This window comes from Danio rerio, chromosome 5 (assembly GCF_049306965.1).
Source record: "Danio rerio strain Tuebingen ecotype United States chromosome 5, GRCz12tu, whole genome shotgun sequence".
Taxonomy (NCBI): domain Eukaryota; kingdom Metazoa; phylum Chordata; class Actinopteri; order Cypriniformes; family Danionidae; genus Danio; species Danio rerio.
In genome coordinates this window covers 62,945,992-62,972,559 of record NC_133180.1, presented here as the reverse complement: position 1 = coordinate 62,972,559, position 26,568 = coordinate 62,945,992, and the positions used below count along the sequence as shown (strand labels likewise).

The window sequence follows — 26,568 nt, the reverse complement described above, 5'->3', positions numbered from 1 at the left end:
GATCAGCTGGTTCCGCCGCTAGAGTCTGTAGTTGAGCTGTTATTACATCCCTCAGCATCCTTTCACCTTATTCCCTTCCAGCGGTCACTGCATGTGTAAAGCTTGCATTTCAGCATGATTTCTGGACATTATTTGTGCATATTATAATTGCACCCGCATTTATTCAGGGTAAGTAAACAGACTTTTAAAATCTACCAAATGCATGATTATTGACCATCGTTTCAATGCAACTGTTACTCCTTGATAACACGCTCAAATGCATTATTAAATGTGCAGAATATTATGTAATATTGCTATTTATTTGTCTCTTTGATAAGTTCAGTGCTGTTTAGCTCTACTTAATTATTTGTATTTTATTTTAGAAATGTAATGTAAAATATGATTAATGTGTGACCCTGGACAATTTTATTTTAATTTTTGGAAATTGGGATTTGTGCATTATCTGAAAGCTGATAAATGAACTTTCCATTGATATATGATTTGTTAGGATAGGACAATATTTGACAGAGATGTGATTATTTGAAAATCTGTAAAATGAGAGTTTACAAAAAATACAGAGAAAATCACCTTTAAAGTTGTCCAAATTGTCTAAGTTCTCAGTGATCCCCATTACTAATCAAAAACTTAAGTTTGATATTTTTAAATATATTTTTATTTGGAACATTATATTTACTAAACATTTCAATGATTTTTCGTATAAAAGAAAAATCTACCAATTTGACTCATGCACAGTATAACATAAGACCAGGTCCAGGTTCACATATAACCACTGTTTTCATTTTTATTTTTATTTTTGGTAAATTGACCCTTGTGCATTGTTCAAATGTATTACCCTTTTGTTATGTTTGGGATGAAAACATCTACTGAATTAAACTGCTGTAAAAATTTATCAGATAAATATTTGTTTTCAATTTTATTTTGCATAAATCTAGTAATCAACCTCAGTCCTGATCAAAACTTCTAAATGCTTTTAAAAAGTTACAGGATTTTACCTTTATAAAAGCCAAATTCACAAATTCATTTTGGTGAAAAAAACACACACAATGATATATTTTCAATATAAAAGTAATTGTGGACTGGGGTTTTTCACCTTTTGATCACAGTCTTAGATATTTGAACGATTAGTAACAACATTGGCTCAAATGCATTGTTAGATTTTAATTTATTTCTCTCTAATTCTCTGTTGGTGGCTGTTCTTGCCCCATTGACTTCCATTATTAGCAAATTTGATGGTGCATAAATACAGTCTTTATTTTTACTTACTCCATGTAGTCCTGAGAGCTGAGAAGCATATTCTGATTTTCTCAAAAACATCAAGCTAAGTGCGCAAAGGTCACTCTTACACATTCAAAGACCCACATACACACACACTTAAATTTGCTATTATACTCCAAATAAAATCCACAAACTAAGCCTTTTTTGCACTTGCCTATTTAAAGGGTTAATGGTGATACTAATGATCAACAGTAAAATTTTACCTGTTCCCAACTGGGAAAACCCTCGGGAAGACTAATCAGTAAAATGTGGTTATAATGGAAGTCAATGGGGCAAAAACAGTCACCAACAGTAAATTAGGCAATGTTGTTTTACATGTTCAAAGCTTTGATAAAAGGTAAAGAAAAAAAAAATTGTTTGTGTTTTTTCACCAAATCAGCGACATCATTTGTGAATTTGACAATTAGAGGTAAAATCCTGTAATTTTTTAAGCAATTAAGTAGTTTTGATCAAAAACTACTGTTTTTTTGCAAAACAAATTGAAATAATATTTATCTGATGCATTTTTACGTAACAAAAGGCATCGTATCATTTAGTTTTTTTAAAATTCAAAGCATTTTCCCAAAATATGTGTCAAAATAAGATCTGCCACCAAAATCATTCTGCTAGCTGAAACACAGAAAAAGTTAAAGCCAAATTAAGGCCCAAAATCAGTCCAGAGTGGATGAAAACATCTTCATCAGCACATAAGGGTTAACGATAAGTTAATTAATGACCAGATATTATATAACTGTAGATATTATTTACATTATTACTACAACACTGTATTAGTAAGTCAAACTGTTGTTGTCTCTCGCACTTCAGAAGATAAGTTTCAGAGTGTGGGGTCCTCTCATTTGGCTTGTGGGATCTCATGGGCAGTGTGCTGGCTCTGTCAACCCGCCCCGGGCGTCAAAACTCCCCTTTTCCACAAGATAGACCCTTATCACGATGGGATAGGAGAGATGGAAGGCTGCCTAACCCAGGAAGCTTTGATGGTCTGCACCGCAATTGTAAAGGTTTGTTATTGTTTTTTATCTGTGTTGCTTTGGTATGCATGTTTATGAATTTAAAGGGGCTATATGTAGAAAATTGTAAACAAACAGGCCCAAAACTTGCTCCAGGATTACAAATACCCTAACTACATCACTGCTGCCGTCTAAGCTGCTCTGATAAGTAACTATAGACCGTTTTGAGGGATGTAAATAAAAACAGTGGTCCCAGCAAATTTCCTGTTTTGCATTTTTAATTTCTAGAGCTTCCAAAAATCAAAAAAGTGCCCAAAAAAATCTAGAAATATTGATAAATAATGTTACGATATTTAACATTAAGTTATGATTGAATTCCCTCTTGTTATAGTTATGAAATAGTTTGATAACAAGCAGGAAATGTTCATGTGCCAGTGACATAACGACATTGAAATGAACTAAATGCTGGGCTTTTCTCAATGACAAAATAGACACAAAAAAGGGTTAGTTCTTCCAAAATGTACATTTATTTAATATTTACTCATGTTCCAGTAGTTCCAAACCTTTATGAGTTTCTCTATTCTGTTGAACACAAAAGAAGATATGAGGAAGAAAGCTGAACACCTGTAACCTTTGGCATCCATAGTCGGGAAATCAAATGCAATGGTTGCAGGTTTTAAACTTTCTTCGAAATGTCTACTGTTGTGTGCTAGAGAAGAAAGAAACTCAAACATGAGTTTGACAAGAAGACAAGGGTGAGTAAATGATGACACAATTTTAGTTTTGAGCGAGCTATTGCTTTAAGTATTGCTCTGTTCATAGTGATAGGGATATTTATGGACAAGCTCTGCAATTTACTGTCATCATATTTACAATAAAAAAGATAAAGTCTTTAAAATGACACTTATGGTATTCTGTTATACTCTACCGGTTAAAAGTTTGGGTTCAGCATGATTTTCAAATGTTTTAAAATAAGCTTATCCTGCTCACCAAAGCGGCATTTATTTTATCCAAATTACAGAACAAATAGTAAAATTGTGAAATGTTATTGCACTATAAGATAACTGTTCAAAAGTAGTTTATAATTTAAAATAATATTTTATTACAGTGGTTTTAAAGGTGAATTTTCAGCTTCATTACTATAGTCTCACATGATCCTTCAGAAACCACTCTAATTTATTATTATTATTATCAAGGGCGTAGATTTCGCTCTTAACATTGGTGGGGACATACATCCCTAGAGTGCATGCATTGAACAGCAGTACTTAATAATATAAAATAAACACTTAATAATATTTCATCAACTTACATGATTTTACTGCAGCCGGGCATTGAAGAGGTATAAATGTAGATAAATTTCGAGAGGTGTGTGCCACAATTTAACTGTTTTATCCCGATTATTGTTTTTCATAATCCTGGAGGCCAAAATCAAAACTTAAATTTAATTAATTGCACTGCCTTAAAAGAATTATAGTGAACTTGTAGCGAACTTCATTTGGTGCACGTGTAGGTTAAGAGTTGATGGAGCATTACTTTATTTTAAAGCCGATTAAATTATTGGTAGGGACAATACAGGATATTGGTGTGGGGCACGTCCCCTCCGTCCATGCCAATTCTACACCCTTGATTATTATTACTATTAGAAGTTGTAGTAGTAGTAGTAGTAGTAGTAGTAGTGCTATTAATATTATTATTAATAGTAATAAAAGCAATAATGACTGGAGTAATCATTTAATTTGAAATTACATACAATAAGAAAGCAGTTATTTTACATTTTAATAAATATTTGACAATTTAATTTTTTACATTTAATAAATGCCGCCTTGAAGAACAGAATATTTTCCTTAAAAAGAAAATTAAAAATTAAAAAACTGATCCTAAAACTGATGCTTTTTATTTCTAATTGCCAGATTTACAATGTTCTACCTATAATTAAATTGGCTGAACAACTAAAAACTAAAGGTCTTTTGCTTTAGTAGGACAGTATTTTGAGTTATTCTGAGAACGCTGTATTTTGAACTGCATCGATCTGATTGACATTACAGTAAATAATGTCTCTTTTATCATTGTCTTAAAGGGATAGTTCAATAAAAACTGAAAATTCTTTCATCGTTTACTCAACCTTTACTTATTCCAAACAAGTTTGGGCTTCTTTTTTCTGTTGAACACTGAAGAAATTTTTTTAAAGAAAGTTGGAAACCAAACCTTTAACCCAATGGTCACAAACTCAATACGTGGAGGGCTGCTGCTCAACATAGTTTAGCTCCAGCCAGCTCCAACTCACACTTGCTTAATAGCCCATAGTCTTGAACACCTTGATTAGTTGGATCAGCTTGTGTTTGATTAGGGTTTGAGCAAAACTGTGCAGAGCTGCGGCTCTCCAAGAATTGAGTTTGAGGCCTGAGCTTTAACCATTGACATGTATAGTAGTTGTTTTTTTCAGCTATGACGGTCTATGATTACAATATTGCACCTTTTAAATATCTTCTTCAGTGTTCAACAGAAGGAAGAAAATCATAAAGGTTTAAAATCACTTGAGTATTTACCATTTGTAAATAGTAAGTTTTTATTTTTGGGTGAACTCACCCTTTAACACTCCCAATAAGACAATTAAGAGGCCACTTGTTCCAACCCATCTTCTTAAATGCCACATAAAATATAAAAGGCTTTTATGCAAAAACATTATGATATTTTATGTGAAAAAAGACTCACATAAAGTCACATAAAATACAGACAATAAAATGACAACAATACAGGCAATAAAAATAGTTCAAATCTGAAAACCTCCTACATATAGCCCCTTATGAAAAAACAAATAAAAAAGAAAAAAAGAAAATGTGATGGTCTAATTGAGTACCTTTATTGCTTGTGTTTCTAGATGTATTTCCACATCAGATTGAAGGTGTAAAACTTGTGATAAATAAGACCCTCAGCAGTTTTTTCAAGGTTTGTTCAATAAATTTTGTTCAGTTATAAAATAAACTTTCACTTTAACATTTACCACAATTTAGCACAAACTGTTTTGCCAAAGGATGCATTTGTGTTTCTTTTTCACTTTAGGTCAGTCACACATTCCACCTCAGTGCTGTTGCTCCATCTAGTTATCGCTTTCATGCTGAGCATCTACAATCAGACACTGACAGCAAAGAAACGGTAAGAATCTGATTTGGCTCTTTTGTTACGTTTTCATCTTCTTTTGCCTCTCATATGTTAGGGTTTAAGTTTCTGTCTGTCTTCAACAATATTATTATCCAAAATATTTGTAAAACAATTTGAAAAATGTTTGTAAAAATATGTGTGGAATTTTTTCAATCATCCTGAGGGATAATACTGTAGATATACTGTAAATGAAAGCATGTACTTATTCTGATATGTATTTATTACAATATATGAAGAAGTAAGTGATCATACTACTTTGTATTTTAGGTTAAATGAGTAAAGATTTTCTACCAATACATGGTAAAATCGACTTATTGGATCAATTGTGGAAAATATAATGAATATACTCTTAATCCTCTACCGCATAGTGTTGCTATATGGCAACATGATATTTAAGTTAATTTCCCTGCCACTGTTTCTTTAAGACCAAAGTTGCTGGAAGGAGAAGACCAATGATGTGCTTTGGTTAAGTCAGATGATGTGCAGTGTTTTTCTGTGGCACGATTTCCATATTACAAAAATATATGTAAATAGCACATTAGGGCCGGTGTTAGCTTTACTAATATTACTGAGAAGATGAACATTACATATTCTATTGTAAAACAAATCACTTACAAAAGCTAACACATATTCTAATATCATATAAATCATATAAATAAAAAATATTGAGGCTATTTATCATAAAAAGAAATGCAATATTTATTATTTATTAGAAAAAAATCTTTAATAATAATATTAATAATATTAATTATTATTATTAAGTAGGATATTGTTTGTTTACTTTTTTTTTAAGTCTACTTCTGTAATTTGACACATGTAAACCACTGCAGAAAGTTCTAACCAGCAGGCCCATGTCATATACAGTACAGATACTTAATAAATAACCTACTATAAATTAAAAGATTAAACATATGCTTTTTGTTTTCACAAGCTTTGGGAACGTAATATAATATTAGATTACCTATAGCTTTCGCCATGAGGCTGTGTTCAAAATGACATCAATGTTTTCAAAGTGCACTGCGAAGGGAGCACAATTGTAAGCGTGAAGATCACTAAAACTGAACTGTAAAAGTAGTTTAAAAGCAAATTACACCTAAAGGCCCGTGCACACCGGGACGTTTTTTGCTCGTGTTTTCCATAAACGTTTAACGCTTTGTGACTCTATAAAGGGCGCAAGAGCGTCATTTTTTAAGAAACGCCTCATGCTCGTTTTTTGATATGACCCGCCAGGTTAAAACCTTCTCCACCAATCAGGTTGGCACTTTTGTTCACGTGCACGGAGCTGCTGAAGTTACAGTAAACAGCACTTGGAGGCACTCAAGCGCAAAACTGTCAATGCCAGCGCACATTGAAGAAGATATAAAGGCGATATGAACGTGGAGCTGCTTATTGCTCTTTGAACAATAATCATTTCTTCATCACTAGAGCTGGAGCTGCTACTTGAACCATTTATGCTTGTTCGAGTCACCAGTAACTTTAACAACAAGCGCGTGAACTTCCTCTCTTCCTCTTCTTCTGTGTTACAAGCGGGTTCTGAAAGCTTAAAGTCAAGGAGTGATTTTGCATACTCTTCTGCTTGACGCCAGTGAAAATCACTTGGGTTTGAATGCGGAAAAACGTCTTGTAAAACAATGGCGATAAACGCAAACGAAAAGTGTCCCAGAGTGTAGGAGCCTTCATAGAGATGACTTTAATCCTTTTTTATTTTTAATAATTCGAACTTTGAATGTTAGAATGTTCTAAATGAATAGGGCATAGGGGAGATAAGTGGGAATAGAACACAGCCAGGAACTATGTTTCTAACTACAGCTCCAGAGGTGTAGTTGCGAGTGCTCAAGTTTGCGACGCAGTTTGCGAATGTTTGCGATGGATTTGGGAAATGGCAAACCAACAAACTATGTTTGTAAGGACAGAATTTGCGACCTTAGTTGGCTAACGATAGTTTTGGGAAATGCACCCCTGGTTGATGCTCAATTAACATGTCTGACAGATAAGAAGGTGCTAGGCCATTTAGAAATTGAAAAAACCAAGAGAAGAATTTTAAAAGTGACTCGATGTGCAGCCAGTGCAAAGAGCATAAATCTGGTGTAATGTCAGGCCCGTGCAGAGACCGTCCAAAGGGCATTTGCAGGATGAATTTTTTGAATAGTGTGTGTGTGTGTGTGTGTGTGTGTGGGGGGGGGGGGGGGGGGGGGGGGTTGTTGTTGTCGCGCGCATATTGAAGAGCGGTGTTGTCGCACGCCTACTGAAGGGCAGGGCGGAGGGTGTGTCGCGTCGCGGGGGCACTTTTGATCATTTCGGAAGGGCACTTTCTATCCAAGACTAAAAAGGGCATGTGCACTGCACAGGTTGAGCCCTATGTGTGCACGTGCCTGTGTAATGTGGTCATGTTTCTTAGTACCTGTTAAAAGCCTTGCAGCAGCATTTTGAACTAATTGTAAATGGGATAAGGTTTTCTGACTAATCCCAAAGTATAATGAGTTACAATAGTGCAATCTAGTGGTAATAAAAGCATAGATTATTTTTTCAAAATGTTTTTTAGATAAAATAGATTTGACTGTTTTTAAACGTCTGAAGCTGAAAGTAACAGAATTTGACCTCTGCATCTGTCGGTTTGTCAAAGTTTAAGCCATCATCCATAATACCACCCAGATTTTTTACCCAGGGCTTCATAGAAAAGCTGAATTTTTCAAGATTAACTATAGGTACCCTGGAAGAATTTTGAACGAAATTATTTCAGTCTTACTCTCATTAAAATCTAGAAAGTCAAAAGACAACCAGGCTTTCACATCCGACAAGCATAGCATAAGAATTGGGGCTAAAATAGTTCCTTACTTTTAACTATAAACCTTTTACTATATGGTGAACAATTTACATTAAAACCTTTTAACGATGTTTTACACATTTATTGTTTTAATGATTTTTATCTTTATGTCTGTATATTATAAATCAGGGTTTCTCACCCACGTTCCTGAAGGAGAACCAACACTGCATGTTTTGGACATCTCTTTTTCTGTCACACTCATTCTGTCACATTCATTCTGTCACACAACTTTCAGTCTCTGCTAATGAATGGTGGAAAATGTGCAAAGCTGGTGGTCCGACAGGAACGTGATTGAGAAACACTGCTATAAAGGATGATTTATGTAGACATTTGATGTTGATTGTTGACATGTATGTTAAACCCTATTCTTATTAATCACAAATTATGGGTTGGAAAACTTATTTAACACTAATCATAAGTTTCTTTTACCCTACAGCGTCTTATGTAATGACTGAAGACTAAAAACCTGTAAAACAAGCTACAGAGTTTGTTAAATAAGATTTCAAAATCACTATAGCCAAAATAATCATAATGGGCAGTAATGAATGGGTTTGTAAGAGACTACTTGCTTAAAGTGTGTTTTATTTGGGTAAAATTTATCTTATGTATTCAATATGATGAATTTATCCTCAATTTGTTCTGTGTTTAAAGGACTCACCTATGCTTATTGGGGAAATGGACTCCTCTGGCAGCTTAAATGCACACTCTTTGTTCCATCTCAGTGAGAAAATAAGAGCTAAAGCCGTATTTCAGGTTAGTAGCAGTGTTGTGGAATGTTCTATTAATTAAATACTTTGACTCAACATGGACCGACTTCCTGTTCTTTGATAGACTCAACAGGCACAGTTTGTCACGTGGCAGTTTGAGACCGAATACAGAGGTAGTGACTTTACAGCTGCGGTTACTATGGCCAACCCTGACGTTCTGAGGGAATCAGGTATGAATGTTTTAATTCCTCGGTAGAAGGCAGGCTGATTTATAGCTGCCAAGGGAATGTGCATTTGTTTGTCTTTCACCCAGAACAGGTTTTTCTACATTGTCTTGGAAGAGTTGCCTTTATATATCATTGTGATGAATCGTTCTGTTTGCCTATTAAGTCAAATTGTTAATGCTGTAATCTATTATTTGCATTGCTCTGCATTCATTGTAACTAAAAGGATTAAATGTATATTTGCCATTATCCAGCATCAACAAACAAAGCACATGCAAATATAAAATATTAGAAATCCTTGGTTTAAAGCAATGATCATGGGCCGGGAGTCACTAAAATTCTTACCAAAACACTTGTTAACTCTGTAGTAATGCTCTAAATTACTTGAATATGAACATTTAAGCATTTGCAAAGCACACTACAGTATTGAAAACACTACCTATCAGCACCCTAGAAAGACTGTGGAACACCTTCGCAACTGCATTTATACCTTGGCACATTGTGTACAGCACAGTAAACACAATAACTGCTAACACCCTAGTGACCTCATACTTTAGCAACACACTAAAAGCACTTATAACACTTCAGTAGCCACATAGTAGAACACTGAATCCACGCATAACATACAGAAAACCCTTTTGAACACCTTAAGAGCTACATATGCAACCCCCTGGTTAGTCCCTAATAATTGTAGAAACAGTATAGCAGCACGTTAAACCAATAGGGACATGTTAGCATTTGCATAAAACATGCAACCACCCCTGCGTTGGCAATTACCCTAACCTTTCAGAACACCTTAGGAACTGCAAAGCCATTATTTACATTGAAAAAACATTATTAATATGTTATTTTTAATTTGTGCCTTTTTCATCTTTTTGACAGTTATCATGGTTGCACACTTTCTTCAAAGTGTTTCCCCACAGCTGGTACTGGGGGGTGAGCTCGTGTACCATCGAGGTAGAGCAGAAGAAGGTGGCATACTCACCCTGGCGGGCCAGTACTCAGGTCAGAGTGCCACTTGTCATACACCAGTATGAATCATTCTGAACACTTAGGGATTGCGCCATTGACCAACTGAAAGCTGGACTAAAGTTTTATTATTTATAATTTATTATTTGCATATTTATATTTGTTTTAATAAAAACAAGTTTAGATTTGTCCTCCTGTGGGGTTTTGGAGACGTCTGTGTCACCATATGGGGCATAAGAATAGGACGTGTGTTTGAATATAACTCAGTTTTCTCTTCACACTTTGTTATTATTATTCTTTTTTTGTGTTTGCTAGAAATTAGAACTGAATTTAGAAATAGTTTTGAAACAAGTCTTTGCGCTTAACAAACAAAATTAAATTTGTAGATTAATGGATATCTTCAGAGATTCCATTATTTCCTTTAAATTAGTGATTTTAATTGGACTTACCCATAACTTATTAAGAAAATAAGCACAACCCTGTTAAACCCTGCACCGTGGCACAGAGCGTATCTTTTAATCCTTAAAATAGCAAAAGTGGATTCAGACATACCCTTATGCAGGGGTCTCAAACTCAATTTACCTGGGGGCCGCAGGAGGCAAAGTCTGGGTGAGGCTGGGCCGCATAAGGGATTTCACAAAAAAAAGTCCTCAAATGTCATTAATAACAGTTTTAATTACTTCTTCTGAACATGAAGTGTCCTGAACATTAATAGAACATTGAGTGAAGATTATGAACAGTTCTTCTGAACATGGCATCTTTTGCCTACTTCTTGCTGCCAGAGACTTGACAGCGCTTCTTCTCACAAATCTGAACCACATTTGGCTTTAGAGCGGAAGCAGTTGAGACCCTCAGTATGGCTTGAAGATGATCATCATTAAGTCTAGACCTGTACTTTGAATTATTGAAGTCCTAGGGAAAAAAGTGGGGGAACTCACTCAAAACTTCCATTCCCTCACCTAAAAAAAAAAGGCGTATATATGTATAAATAAAACACCCCCACCCCACTCTAGTCTGTACCAGTCTGTATCTACCTATAATATATATAAGATGCAGGGCAGGCACGTGCACACATAGGGCTCAACCTGTGCAGAGCACATGCCCTTTTTAGTTTTGCATAGAAAGTGCCCTTCCAAAATGATCAAAAGTGCCCCCGCGACGCGACACACTCTCGGTCCCGCCCTCCAGTAGGCGCGCGATAACACCGCTCTTGAGTACGTGCGCGACAACACAGCTGATCAGAACGCGCACGACAACGCCCCTCCACACTTCCCGCCCGTCACAGCGTCTAACAAAGGGGCGGGGTGCATGGTGACGTCACCGGCATCCTCGCCCCTTTGTTTACACGGCGGGCGGGGAATGCCAGTGACCGCTGTGTACGGATAGAATCAGCGGAGCGGGGAGCGCTCTCTCTCCCCGCTCCGCTGATTCTGTCAGTGTACAGCGGTCGGCGTGGGCCACAAAATATTGCACTGAGGGCCTCAAATGGCCTGCGGGCCGCGAGTTTGAGACCCCTGCCTTAATGCCTTTGTACCCTGCGCTTTAGACTTTGCTCCTAGATCGAAAAATAAAAAAAAGAGCCCTTATTACATTTTTTTCCAACTGCCTACACACAAAATCTTTTTATGTCACACAATTTCTGAAACATCTCACTCAAAATGCAAAACTACACAGCAAATCTTAAGCACCATAAGCTATTTCTCAGCCATGAGCTTAGTATTCAATTGCCCAAAACTCTTTTTTTCCAAAACACAACACACAATTCTCAACCTAAAACACACAAATCTAACAGAAAGCTACTTGCTTTCCTTTTTTAAACACAATGAATCAAAATGCAACACTTGGGCCCAATCCTAATTCCTCCTCTTAGCCCTTCCCATTTACCCTTCCCATTTTGCGCGTTCACGTGAAGGGGTAGGGGTGTCCCAATTCTTTTTATCTTGAAGGCGTAGGGCTAAGAGGAAGGGCTTGATACTCCTTTTTTCCACCCACGACACTAAGAGGTAAGAAAATTTCCCAGAATACACCAACCACAACGGCAGCATAGCTGCACCCGGAAGTAAGGAGATCCACAAATTAGTATTTTTTGTCATTATTACGAATTTTACAACAAACTAGTACATGTTTTATACATTCATAACCGCGTACGTGTTTTACAGTCATGCTTTAAAAAATACTCTAAAATAAAAAACGCCAAATTCCGCTATCTACAATCCATAATAATAACTCCTGTATTGCAGTTTCACAAACATTCAGACACTCAATGACACTCAAATACCCTGTCAGAAAAGTCTAGTGGCTGCGCTTGAGCTTTTTACAGTGTCTGCTATAATGTTAATGTTGTTTTCTTGTTTTTTCATTGATGAATATGGCCAGGATGTAAATGCATAGTACAGTTACGATCTTATTGCCACTTTAGATTGTTATGATAGCATGATATCGTCGTATTTAGAGATTTCTTGAAGATAAATAACAATAAATAACTACACTGGAATAACTACAGCAGTCACGATCGTCAATCTCATATGAAGCAAGACATCGCGATGACATATGATGATGTGTGCAGGGGCTGTAGTGCTGTCCCATTTCTTAGGGGTAATTTCTGTTTGAAGGGCCGAGGAAAAGGGGATACAAAAAAGAATTGGAATTGAGCCTTGTTCACACGGTTGTACAAACATTCCTCAAATGTGAAAAAACATTAATTTCTTAGCTGATCACTAAACAATCATTGCTTTACTCTACTATAGGCCTATAAATAGGTCAAAGGTGACAAGACATTGGGCTGTTCGGCCCAAAACATTTTTAGCTCACATTTTTCTGCCCACAATTTGTAGCTTTACCTGCCACATATTCACCTTTTCTAAAGTCCTAAATTCTAAATTCCTTTACAAAAGAATAGAGGAATTCTTCTTAGCCTGGTACTGGCAAGTGACTGTATTCTGGAGAATATATTTTCACTTTATATGTTTATTTATTTATTTATTTATTTATTTATTTATTTATTCATTCATTCATTCATTTTGACATACAGTGTGTTTATGGTTTAGTTGTATGCTACTGTATACAACAGTAATGTTTTGCCTAATGAATATTTTCTGTTTCTTCATGTCATTGGTTTTTACAGTGTATCTTATCCCCCTCTAAGCACATTACTGCCACTGTATAACATTATATTGAAATGTTGATATAAGAATATGAAAGAGCAAAGAGCTTTAAATTTGGAACAGAAGTGTCCAAACTCAGTCCAGGAGGGCCGGTGTCCTGCTGATTTTAGCTCCAACTTGCCTCAACAAACCTGCCTGAAAGTTTCTAGTATAGTAATAGCTTGATAAGCTTGTTTAGGTGTGTTTGATTTTGGAGCTAAAATCTGCAGGACAGTGGCCCTCCAGGGCAGAGTGTGGACACCCCTGATTTAGAACAACAGTGATTACATGCTGTATCCAAACATTTACTATTATGAAAGATGTGTTTTCCATTTGATGCAAATGCTTTATTCTGACATGTTTTCATGGCATTTTGAATGCAGTGTTACATTTTGAAGGAGATGTGAGGTATTCTGCATTTTGTGTGTGCAGTTTTGGGATTTGTGTGTAGAGTTTTGAAAAAAGAGTGACACTGTTTTGAAAACGTGTGTAAGCAGTTTGAAAAAACTGTAATTTAAGCTGTTCACCTGCGCAGTTTTCTTGCTTCTCAAGGGCAATTGAGAATCAAATGTGACAATCTTTTTCCATCTTAGGGGCAAACTGGATTGCAACACTGAATGCAGGTAAAGGAGGTGCACATGCCAGCTACTACCACAGGGCCAACAAACAGGTGTGACTGTGTTGAAGGATGTCTTTGTTTAAAATGTTCAATGACAAGACAAGATAATTGTGTTGTAAAGCTGCATTTTTTTTTCAATTTAATCTTTTTAGATTCAGGTGGGAGTGGAGTTTGAGGCGAGTACTAGGACGCAAGAGACAACCTTTTCCTTTGGTTACCAGATGGAACTTCCTGAAGCTAAAATGGTTTTCAGAGGTTAGAACTACAGTATATACTAAATGTGTAGTTGATCCAAGGCACTCTCATGGCAATTCGTAGCTTTTTGATTTAGTGGCTAATTCAAATAAATTTACGAATGATCTCAATCTTTATTTTAATGATTTGCTTATCCACTAATGACAGGTGGGATTTAGGGACAATTTTTTAAAAATCAGGCATTTTCACGTGAATGAAATTGTATGAATTTTTACTAATTATTCACTTTCTGAAAAATGTCTTTGCTCTGTAAAAATTATTTTTATATGCTTTATAAACTTTTATAGTTATTTCAACTTACGTTAATCAGACTAAAATTAATAAGTTAAACTTCGTAAAAAATAAAAAGATTTAGTTGAAACCTGATTAACTTATTAAAATAAGTTAAAGCAACAAAAATATAAAAAAAAAATTTACAGTGTGTGAAATTAGGCTTTATGAGTTTTTTTTTTTATTTAACAATATTTAAAACAATACACACCCAGGTCCAATAAGACTGATTCACACATATTTCAAAAACTGGAGAGTATAAAATACACAAAAAAGTAATTGTCTTATTTACATTCGAACAAACTTTGGATGTTGAAAAGTTTGAAAAAGTGACTTTTATTGAGATTTTTACTAGTTTGAGGTGATGCATTGTCTAGGTTAATGCTTTAAATTATGATTCAAATGTGGCTGCTTTTGAGTTCTTAACATCTAATATCGACAGAGCAGAGATCAACATCGTATAATGCAAATTGTAACCGTAAATTAACAGTAGGCACCTGTGAATCACAAAATACGGAACCTGTTTATAATCAAACATTTTTACAGTGTAGGGATACAACCCTAAACAAGAAAATGTTGGGACAGTATGACAACCACAAATAAAAAAAGAAAGTAGTGATTTCATTTATTTCATTGGAGACAATACTAACAAACATTATTTAATGTGTTCCTCATGATTTATTTATTTATTTATTTATTTTAATAACAACATTGGTTTTTGCAACACATTTGGAACAGTAAAGCATTTACCACTTTGTAATGTTGCCATTCCTTTTCACAACACGTAAAAGACATTTAGGGACTGAAGACACCTTGCTGCACACAAGTGTTTCAGGTGTAATTTTGTCAATGGCACTTCTGGACACTGTTAACATAGGGCTTCTTTTTGGCACAGTACAGTTTTAGCTGGCATTTTGTGGATGTAACGACATATTGTGCTACTTGACAGTGGTTTGCCAAAGTAGTCCTGAGCCCGTGTAGTGATATCACTTATAGATGATTGAGGATTTGTGATGCAGTGCCGCATATGGGATTGGAAATGTTCAGCTTAGGCCTGCGCCCTTGTCCTTTATGCACTCTATTTAGGATTCCTTGAATCTTTTTATTATGTTATGCAATGTTAAAGGTGAAATATCCGTATGTCTTCCCATTTTTTTTGAGGAACACTGTTTTTAAACATTTCAATAATTTTCTCACATATCTGTTGGCAAACTGGCGATCCTCAGCCCATCTTTGCTCCTAAAGGACTAGACCTTTCTTGGATGATGCTTTTGTACCAAATCATAATTACAATCACCTGTTGACATCACCTGTTTCAAATCACATCATTATTTAACAAATTTACATGACTACCAGCCCTAAACTGCTCCTGTCCCAACTTTTTTTGCAATGTGTTGCAGGTCTGACAGGAAAGGATGTATATTTACAAATAAAATGAAGTTGACCAGACAATACATGAAATATTTTGTGTTCATATTGTCTGCAATCAAATGCAAGTAAAAGTAAACTTGCAAATCACTACTTTCTTTTATTTGTGTTTTCCATACTGTACCAACTTTTTCTGATTTGGGGTTGTACATTCAAGTAACAAAGATAACATACAAGCATTTCTTCTTTCACCCTTAAATTTACAAGGGTAAATGTCCCTGAAACTCTGTCACTTTTATCACAATTTCATCACACAAATTTCATCACACAAAATAACTACTTTTGCTACAATGTTATGCTGAATATCACAAAGAAAATATCACTTTTCCAATATATTTGAGCCAAAGTAATTTGTTTCTTTCGTATAAACGATCAAAAAAGAAGTGATTTTAGGCAAAACTGAATTTTGAATAAATGTTTAGTTGTGAAAGTATTATTGTAACATGTTGCTTTTGGAACGGCCTAAACCATTTACTACTAATAAAACGATACTTTTATACTGCCAATACTTACACTGCAACAGTGCTCTCAGTCAGAGTGTACATAGATAAAATTCTTGAGTTGGAACCTGACACATTAACAAAGTTTAATACATCTTTCACCACCCTTTGCATGTGCATTTGCAAACAGACCTAACATGAACTCAGAGACTGTCACGCAATAGTTCGCTATAGGGTGTTTTTCTTTAGAAGTTCACTGTTGTCACTGATTTATTAAATCAGCAAATAAATATAACAACAAGCAACTATAATAACTATAAAGATAAACATAAAGACTGAGTTCAGACCACAGCTATAACGATAAAGATGTTGAGAAATGATTTAATTTGGATCACTTTTAGAATGATTTTCCATAAAATCCATTAAAATGTAAACAAGGTTTAAAGCTACAAGACAACATTCTGGAGAAGCTCTGCTTGATATTAAGCCCTCTTTACAAAGATTATTTAAAGATAATGACTACCTTGGAAACAACAGATGGTTATTTTTGTTAGAATGTACACAAATATGATTATAGTTATATTTATAGTGATTATGCTGGGTGTGAACAGGCCTTTAAACACTACAGTTCAAAAATTTTCTTTTCTGAGATATTATAAAAGTCTTTTATGCTCACCAGAGGAAAAAAATACACTAAAAATGGTAATATTTAGAAATTTTTGTAAAATATTTAAATAGATACTTTCTTTAGATACCTTTCTTTATACGGTATATCAGTTTAACATTGGAACTACCAACAACCAGAGTTATAGAATGGCCATAGTAGTTCTTCTGACCATTCACATAAGACTGTATTGAAGTTACAATCAAAGCTTTTATTGAGATTTTAGAACTAATCTTTTAATGTCTCCTTTATGAAGTCATTACTTTAAAATACTATCATTTTTGTAATTTAGCAGTATTATATATTGTAAAATATATAGTTGTGTAGTTACAAGACCACCACACCTCCTCCAGCCCACACCTGTAGCTCCTTTTGTCCAGCAAGCGAGAGTTTTTCACCACAGTATAAATGCTGTTTGAAAAACAAGTCTAAAGTAAAGTTTTGTTTTTGTTAGCAGAAAATGTCTAGACAACAGAAGCATGCATGTTTAAGGTACAATGAGAAAGTAGTAAACACTAAGATGCATGGAATCAACATGATCATTATAGCCATTCAATTAAAAGAGAAAAAAAAAGTAAAAAAGTCTCTTCTGTTTTGTAATGTTAATAAAATAATTATGTTAGAATGAAATAAACACATTTAGGAGATTAATAAATTACAACATTTAAAAACAACTAAAGATCTCTAACTTAATTGTCCTAGTGTTAATGTATTTTTAATGGATAAAAATATAAAATTTCCTAAAATCTTATTAAACTTTTAAAAATCGTATTCACTTGACACTTTATGTAGAGTAGCGTGCATTCGGAAAGTATCCATAGCACTTTACTTTTTCCACATTTTTTTTTACCATTACCATGTTTGTAAACATTGAGGATGCGCGTGCAGGGAGGTGGCAGAAAAAAACAGTAGCACTAGCATTTACAGTGAGGGAATGACATCCGATGCGGTACAGAGTTTGTTGTTGTCTTAGAAATAAGTTATAATTGATTACATTACATATATATATATATATATATATATATATATATATATATATATATATATATATATATATATATGCTTTCAGCATATTATAACAACTCGTCACCGAGTGAAGCTCAGGGATTCGGCAAAATCAACATTAAAGTGAGTGGCGTTCTGACAGGTCCATTTGGGATAGCACCCTCCTAATGGATATTGGATAACGCAAAATGACCAAGCATCCAGCCCCAAATATACAACTCTCTCATTGAAGCTCCAAGTGATTTTACAAGAGAGAAGTTAAAGGCCTACAAGTGTTGGCAAGAAATAAATGTTCCATGATTATCAAATTCAACACTATGTAGTGCTAAAAACGAGGTTCTGCCTAGCCAAAGACAAGGAAAGAAGACAGAACTGTAAAAGGCCTGGGTAATCATCCACAAGCAAAACTACTGCATTCTGACAGCAAACTGCACCTGTACGGCAGGGTATGTAAACATAGAAAAACAATTTCAAAAAATCTTTTTTCACATTATCATTATGGGGTCATTATTCAAAAATAGAAAACTTAACTTTTGCCATACACCACACTGCTTTAATGCCAACTGCAGACGTCTTTGGCTAAAAGGGAGCTGAATAAAGTGACGACCTAATAAGAAATGCAGGACTTTGCAGTTCTCATGTTATATCAGGTAAGTTCACGCTGCTGATTCATACACATTACTCATTTTTGATTGAAGCAATGATTTCAGCAAAAACAGTTACATATGGTTGATTGAACTGTGAACACTGAATGCTAAGAATGAAACGGGAAAGTTTAAGTTATTAAGGTAAAGTTGGTTTTATATTCATACATTTATTCAGTGACTGACACACTCCCTCTATTGTTTACCACGGCACTTTGAATATTCGGTTTGAAATAACCTGCAAGTGTGACTTGAAAACAACATTAACACTGTTTATTTGACTGTGAACAATGTTGTACTTTGATAGTCTCTGGCTGCTAATATGATTTCTCTATTTAGAGTTTGCAAATAATTCTATTATGAAATTATATTATTAAGGAGAAAGTCCGAAAGTGCAAATATAAAACCAACTTTACCTCTATGTGTAAGTTTACATACCCTGCCGTACAGGTGTAGAACGCTGTCAGACTTTTATTTTGCTTGTTGATGATTAATTACCCAGGCCTTTTAAGTTCTGTCTTCTTTCCTTGTCTTTGGCTAGGCAGGACCTCGGTTTTTAGCACTACATAGTGTTTTTAAAAAAATTTGCAATAATTAAAAAAAATCGTTTTTTACATTATCATTATGGGATATTGTGTGTAGAATTTTGAGGAAATAAAATAATTTAATCCATTTTGGAATAAGAAAAAATGTGTAAAAAGTGAAGCAAAGTTCAATTATCAATGCCTTTATTTTCCACATAAGCACATATATAGCACATATATTTGTCAATCATTTTGATCTGTCAATCATTTTTTAGGAATGTTGGACAGCCGCTGTATTATTGGTGGGGTTCTGGAGAAGCGGCTTTACCCTCTTCCTGCCACATTGATCATGGGTGCCTTTGTCAACCACAGAGCGGACAAGCTGCAAGTCGGTCTTGGGGTCAATGTTGGTTAAATACAAGGACAAAAAATTACTTCCTAAGACTTTGAGGACTTCAGAAAACCACCTTCACTAGTCCAAAGGCACTGGTCCACCACAGACTCTGGACAGAACAGACATTTTGTTTAAAGCTCTGTTCGCCATAATGAAAAATAATGCAGTCCTTTGCAAGCACTGATGATGGCTGAAAGTCCTAGAACACCAAAACCTCTATGGTGGTCCCATCCTTTATCAAGGGTTTTGCTATTTTTGGTCTTATGTGACCCCTAAGTAACCTGAGGTAAACTACTGAGGTATATTCATTGATTATCTTATTTATAAGAACAACGTATAAGACCAAGATCTAACTTATAAGAACAAGATGGCAACCTCTGTAACAGTTATTGTAACTCTATAACACTCCGGATACCCAACAAATGAATTTACAATGTTTATTTTGCTAGCGCACTTTGTTGTTCTTTTGGTGAACAATTAATCTGTGCAAGTAAATCCACTGAAAAAAAAAACATTTATTTTGATAATCTTTAATCAAAGTCTGACCACTTGTTTCCAAGTTTGAGGTTGTGGTCTTTATCTCATGATGTCAGTTTGATGGATTCGGCCACAATTTTCTTAACTATGCCACTATAACCATTAGTTTGCTACGAGGGAATAATGCGCAAAAGGAACCCTTGACCCCTACTCAATATTCAATTTCAGTCAGAAGTACATCAACATACTGAAAAAAAAGTCTCAGCAACTTCTGGTTCATGCAGACTTTAAAGGCTTTTCTTTGAGACTCTTTTATAATGGCAGGTAGGACAATGTTAGGCGTGTACTGAATAAGTATACGTTATGCATGAGATATTAAATGCACCTTCAAAGTGTGTTTTTTGCCACATTGACCAAATATCTCAGTCATAGACACACTCTTATGAAGCGTAACAACCATTGGTTACTCCATCAGGAATGGAGATTTGAATCTATCCTGAATAATACTGGGATCTGCAACAAAGCTAGTGTCCTGCAGACTTCAGTTTCAAACCCTGCCCACTGCTCCAATGAGTTTAACTGAAACTCAAGCTGAAGTCTGCACTATTGTGGAAAGAGAGAGAGAGAGACCGATGGCAAAATTTGTGAATGAGTCAAAGTTTTCCCTGTGATTTGTTTGCTCACACAGAGGCTTGAGGACCTCAGATGAATAAGGTAAATATGTCATACAATGTGACTGACGCAAATTTCTGAACTGAGCGTTCAAAACACGATTAAAAACTAAGGGTGGAGTGACAACTGAATTTAGCTGCAGTGTCTACATGGGTAATGTAAATAGTTTTAAAGTGCATTGATAGCTTCAGGCACATTCATGTCCCTGGCAACACATGATCATTGGAAATACATGCTTCAGCCTTGTGACATCAAAAACATACTTAAAATTATGTTTGACAAGAGTAAAGGTAAAAGCAATGCTATGAGGCAGTATGATGGCAATAACTATTGTTTCTTTTCACATATATGATATCTACAGGGACATTTTAATGATGAATAAATAATTATTCTGTGCAATTCATTGCACAGCACCAAATAAACAACACAAAACAATTTAACACTGTCTATGATTTGTTTTTATATAGATTTGCCTAATCTTTCCATCTCCATATGGGCAATATTTCTGTCGTTGTCATTTTGCTCTGTAGCTAACCTTGTACATGGTTTGAGCCCCAGCTCAATTTCCCCACAGTCCAAAAACAAACGCTATAGGTAAATTGAGTGAAGCTAAATTGGCCTGCAGTGTACAGTTGAAACCTGAAGTTTACATACACTCTAAAAAAAGGAACATAACATTTTTGAAATGTCTGATGGTTAATCATACTAAACGTTTACTATTTTAGGTCCATTAGGATTACCTAAATTATTTACATTTGCTAAATGCCAGAATAATGAGGGATTTTTTTTAGATAATTTTTTATTAAGTTCTATACAGTCAAAAATTGACATACATTTTCTTGGTATTTTTTAGCTTTGCTTTTAAACTGTATAACTTGAATCAAGTGTTTTGGGTATCCTTCCACAAGCTTCTCACAATAGTTTGCAGGAATTTTGGCCTTTTGCTCCTGACAGAATTGGTGTAACTGAGTCATATTTGTAGGCTGTCTTGCACACACAAGCTTTTCCAACTCTGCCCACAAATTTTCTATAGGATTGAGGTCAGGGCTTTGTGATGGCCACTCCAAAACATTCACTCTGTTGTCCTAAAAGCACGTTTTAACTAATTTGGCAGTATGCTTAGGGTCATAGTCTGTTTGGAAGACTAATTTGTGGCCAAGGTTGAATTTTCTGGCTGACGTCTTGAGATGTTGCTTCAGTATTTCTACATAATGTTCTTTCTTCACAATGCCATCTATGCTGTGAAGTGGACCAGTCCGTCCTGCAGCAAAACATCCCCACAACATGATGCTGGTGGCCCCATACTTCACAGTTGAGATGGTGTTCCTAGGCTTCTAAACTTTCCCCTTTGTCCTCCAAATGTAAACAGTCATCATGGCCAAACAGTTCAATCTTAGTTCTATCAGACCACAGAACATGTCTCCAATAATTATTATTTTCCCAGTGTAATTTAGCAAATTGTAATCTGGCTTTTTGTTGAATCTGGCTTGTAGAATTTTCCATGTTGTCACAGAAGGAAGCAGTGTGTGTTTGAGGTTTTTCTTAAATACTATTCTACAGTTGTGGCTCCAATTAACTTAAATGTTGTCAATTAGCCAATCAGAAACTTCCAAAACATTGACCTCATCGTCTGAGCTTTTTCAGAGGCATAATAATCTTATTGTATGTAAACTTGACTGAGAAAAGTTATAACAATTTCTTTAAAATATCTCGTTATTCTGCTATTAAGCATAACAGAAAAAAGTTTTATAATCCAAACTTACCTAAAAAAGAAAAAGTTTAGTCACATAAATATCTGCCTTTAAAAAAAAAAAAAAAAAAAAAAAAAAAAAGTTATGTGCCTTTTTATACAGTGTGTGTAAACTTCTGGTTTCAACTGTATGCGTGTGAATGAGAGTGCATGGGTGTTTCCAGTGTTGGGTTGCGGCTGGAAGGGCATCCGCTGTGTAAAACGTGCTGGATAAGTTGGCGGTTCATTCTGCTCTGGATTAATAAAGGGATTAAGCCAAAAAGAAAATGAATGATTGAACATGTTATCCTTAACTAACAAAAAATAAAACTTCTTGTAAAACAACAAAACAATCTTTTGGATTGCAGCCCCTGGATAATCACCTTAGCGTCACTTGTAGAAGATGGATATTATGGCACCATGTTTACTTTAAGACATCTTTTCAGCACACACATACTTTACAAATAAATTCATGTTCACAATGGAACATGGAGGATGATCTCCATGTTGTACCCTCCAAAATTATTCAATGATTTGCTGTGCCCCAAACATTTTGCCATTAGGCGAGGTGAATGTCGAAATAAACAAATTAATAAATTACTATAAGAAATTATGTTGGTGCTTGTTTTTGTTGTTGTTGCTCCTTGTGTTTATATAGGCTTATTGGTGTGTGTTTGTGTATGAAAATCACCTCAAAGGATAGTGGCTATCTTGAATCACTGGTGTTGTTATTTTGGTGTACATATGCTGCAAAAGTAACATATTTCCCAAAGTAACGTATTTCAGATTTACAAAAACATAGACCGCGTCCTCTAGTGTATTTCTCATCTGACATGTTCCACTAAATGAATAAAGGAGCAACGTATTTTATGATTTGCAAAATTGTAAGCTGAGGCACATATTTTCAATGAGTCTGGGCTGCTAAAGTTAATGAAGTTTTTTTTTTTGCATTTGACTGCAGAATACTTCTTCCTGGGGCTTTCTTCTATTTCCGACCCTAGTTTAATTCTTCAGCAAATGTTGTTGGCCAAGAAAATAAAAGACTCCAAGGTTTTTTTAATTACTTTACATTATCCATTGCTAGCACAGCTATGTAGCATAATGCACAGCTGAATCCAGACCTCCAGCAACCTTTAGCAGCCTTTGACAAAGAACGCATTGTTGGGTTTAAAAAATGAGCAAAAAAACACCCCAGTATACACTGCCCAATATACAGCAACCAATATGGACAACTGCCAAATTACAGTAGGTTACTTCTCAGACATTTGAATTAATCATGTTGAGTCAGTGAAAACAAATGCCAATGTTGAACACTAGACTGACAGCAGTGACACTGATCTGACAAAGTGTCTGCTGTCATTGGTCAGCATCTGTCTGTCAGTGCAGTACGAATTAGACTAAACATGTTGGTTTAGATTATATAAGGAAAAGCGATGTATGAGGAAAATAAGTGAAAAGTAAAAATTAATCTGTGCAAACGGCCACTTACTGGGTCATGATTAGCGATAACTACACTACACTGCAAACTACACTAACAAATATAACACAAATAAATAAAACAAATCACAATATGCAAATATTACAAGGACAGATTTACTATTAATTTGATATTTATTTCTAATGATGAAATTTCAAATGAGATTTAAATAATTTAAAACTTTCTTGAAACTTCAAGGTTAATAAAACTTCACTTAAGAAGAGGATTACAGTTTTAGAATGTTTGGGACTGAATGTCATTTTCAAAAGGACTGCTGTTGCTTAATAGTTTAAACAAATTATTTTGTCATATATTGTTAATATAATATGATGACATTGTTTTATTCAGCTATTTGAATGTCTTATAAGTGCAAGGACAACTGAGCTTTCATCACTGGGAAGACATTTAAAGAGTTAGTTCACCCAAAAATAAAGTAGTTGTCTTTAAGCCCACAGCCTAAAGTTGTTACAAAGCCATGAGATATATACCATGGTGCGTTCAATTTGAAACAAAGCACATTAATTGAGCGGACATTGTTCTCGTGACTGTGTGCCCTATACTGACATAGAGGTGAAGATCCCTTGAAATAAGTAATGATTGTCTTGTTTACACATGGTTTGTTTTGAGGATGTTTTGTGATTTTGCTCTCGTCACCATTGCTGTCAGTGGAGGATGAAAGAGCTCCTGGATTTCATCTTAATATCTTAATTTGTTCGGAAGATGAACAAAGGTCTCAAGGGAAAATTAAATTACTAATATAGTTTTCATTTTAGGGTGAACTAACATTTTTAATCAACCTTCATTCATTCACCTTCATTCATTCATTCATTCATTCATTCATACATTCATTCATTCATCCATCCATCCTTTGGCTTAGTCCCTGATTTACTGTGGTGGAAAGAGTACTGAAAAAACATTCTCAAGTAAAAGTACCATTACTTGCCCAAAAATGTATTGCAAATAGAGTAAAAGTATCTGTTGTAAATATTACTCAAAGTATGAGTAACAAGTAGACCTTTCAAAAGTACTCAAGAGTAGTGAGTATTGAGAACTACACTGTGAAAAGTTGATTCGTTTACATGCAGTTTGTGCAGGGATGTGTAAACGTAACAATCGGTAGTGCATAGATGATCTTCCTTCCTTCCTTCCTTCCATAGTTTGTTTGTTCTGCCCTTCCTTCTTTCATTCATTTATTTATTTGTTTGTTTGTTCGTTCCTTCATACATTTGGTCCTTCCTTTATTAGTTCGGTCCTTCCTTTCTTCCTTCTGTCCTTCCTTTGTTCCCTAGTTTGTTCAGTCCTTCCTTGAATCCATCCTTCATTCATCTGGTCCATCGTTCTTTTATTAGTTCGGTCTTTCCTTTGTTCATTTGGTCCTTCCTTTCTTCCTTCGTTTTTTAGTTTGTTCAGTCCTTCTTTGAATCCTTCCTTCAATCATTTGCACCTTCCGTACTTTGTTAGTTTGGTCCTTTTTTTTCCTTAGGTCTTTTCTTCCTTCCTTTGTTCCTTAGTTTGTTCAGTCCTTCCTTGAATCCTTCATTCTTTAGTTCGGTCCTTCCTTTTTCCTTCGGTCCTTCCTTCCTTCCTTTGTTCCCTAGTTTGTTCAGTCTTTCCTTGAATTCTTCCTTCTTTTATTTGGTTCTTTCTTCATTAGTTCGGTCCTTCCTTCATTCTGTCCTTCTTTTCTTCCTGCCTTCCTGTTTGTTCAGTCTTTCCTTGAATCCTTCCTTCATTCATCTAGTCCATCCTTCTTTTATTAGTTCGGTCCTTCCTTCCTTCATTAGTTTGGTCCTTCCTCCGTGCAATTCTTCCTTTCTTTCTTCTTTCCTTTCTTAGTTTGTTCAGTCCTTTTTGAATCCTTCCTCTATTCATTTGTTCCTTCCTTCCTTCCTTCATTAGTTCAGTCCTTCCTTTTATTCAGTCCTTCCTTTCTTCTTTCCTTCCTTAGTTTGTTCAGTCCTTTCTTGAATCCTTCCTTCATTCATTTGTTCCTTCCTTCTTTCATTAGTTCAGTCCTTCCTTTTATTCGGTCCTTCCTTCCTTTCTTCATTCCTTAGTTTGTTCAGTCCTTCCTTGAATATTTCATTCATTTCGTCTCTCTTTCCTTCATTAGTTTAGTCCTTCCTTCTTACCTTCGGTTCTTCCTTCCATTCCTTGTTCGGTCCTTCCTTCATTCGGCCCATTCTTGTATTCTTTATTCGTTCCATTAAGTGGTTGTTTAAGGCTGTTTGGTGATTTCAGACATCATACAGTCGACATCCTACATTTTCTCATCAGTGACATGCAGTCCATAAACAGTTCCTGGGTCATTGCGTATAAAGATTTTAGACTTCTTGGACATTTTTAATGCTTCCAAAAGGTTTGCTGCATTTTTAAAGCGCTCAAGTCTTGAGGTTGTTTAATATGATATGATTTACTGATTTACTTTCTATGTGCGATTTGATTGGACAGCAATTGCAGGACTGATTTTTCTACTTTAGCCAATCACCATAGACAAGAAAGAAATAAGTAGTGACTGCAGGTTGAAGGAAAATAGTAAAGTAAAAGTACCAGTACAGCACTAAATGTGTACTCAAGGGAAAGTATAAGTACACATTTTTAAAACTATTTAGCAAATTTTTAATAAAAAAAAAAAAAAGTTAGTTTACACAGCTTACCACAGTGGACTAGACCAGCAATATTCTGGCAGATGCCCTTCCGGCTGCAACCAAGTACTGGGAAA

The 26,568-nt window shown here is 35.1% G+C and overlaps 1 protein-coding gene across 2 annotated transcripts; it reads left to right on the top strand.

The window, feature by feature from the left end:
- The first annotated feature begins 14 nt into the window (after nucleotides 1-14).
- Nucleotides 15-22,982, top strand: si:dkey-71l1.1. Of its 2 annotated transcripts, none has more exons than XM_073950971.1 (10): nucleotides 15-168; nucleotides 2,083-2,273; nucleotides 5,101-5,168; nucleotides 5,283-5,375; nucleotides 8,857-8,958; nucleotides 9,037-9,142; nucleotides 10,019-10,141; nucleotides 13,842-13,918; nucleotides 14,020-14,122; nucleotides 19,373-22,982. In XM_073950971.1, exons 2-10 carry the CDS (start codon nucleotides 2,129-2,131, stop codon nucleotides 19,510-19,512), a joined length of 957 nt encoding a protein of 318 aa, XP_073807072.1. In that variant the 5' UTR covers nucleotides 15-168; nucleotides 2,083-2,128; the 3' UTR covers nucleotides 19,513-22,982.
- Nucleotides 22,983-26,568: the final 3,586 nt, after the last annotated feature.

Bases quoted from the DNA above. Each gene is read 5' to 3' on its own strand.
- si:dkey-71l1.1 (XM_073950971.1), top strand. From the start codon at position 2,129: ATGGGCAGTGTGCTGGCTCTGTCAACCCGCCCCGGGCGTCAAAACTCC. The intron at 8,959-9,036 runs GTTAGTAGCAGT...GTTCTTTGATAG, and splicing joins GAGCTAAAGCCGTATTTCAG to ACTCAACAGGCACAGTTTGT. The intron at 14,123-19,372 runs GTTAGAACTACA...ATCATTTTTTAG, and splicing joins AGCTAAAATGGTTTTCAGAG to GAATGTTGGACAGCCGCTGT.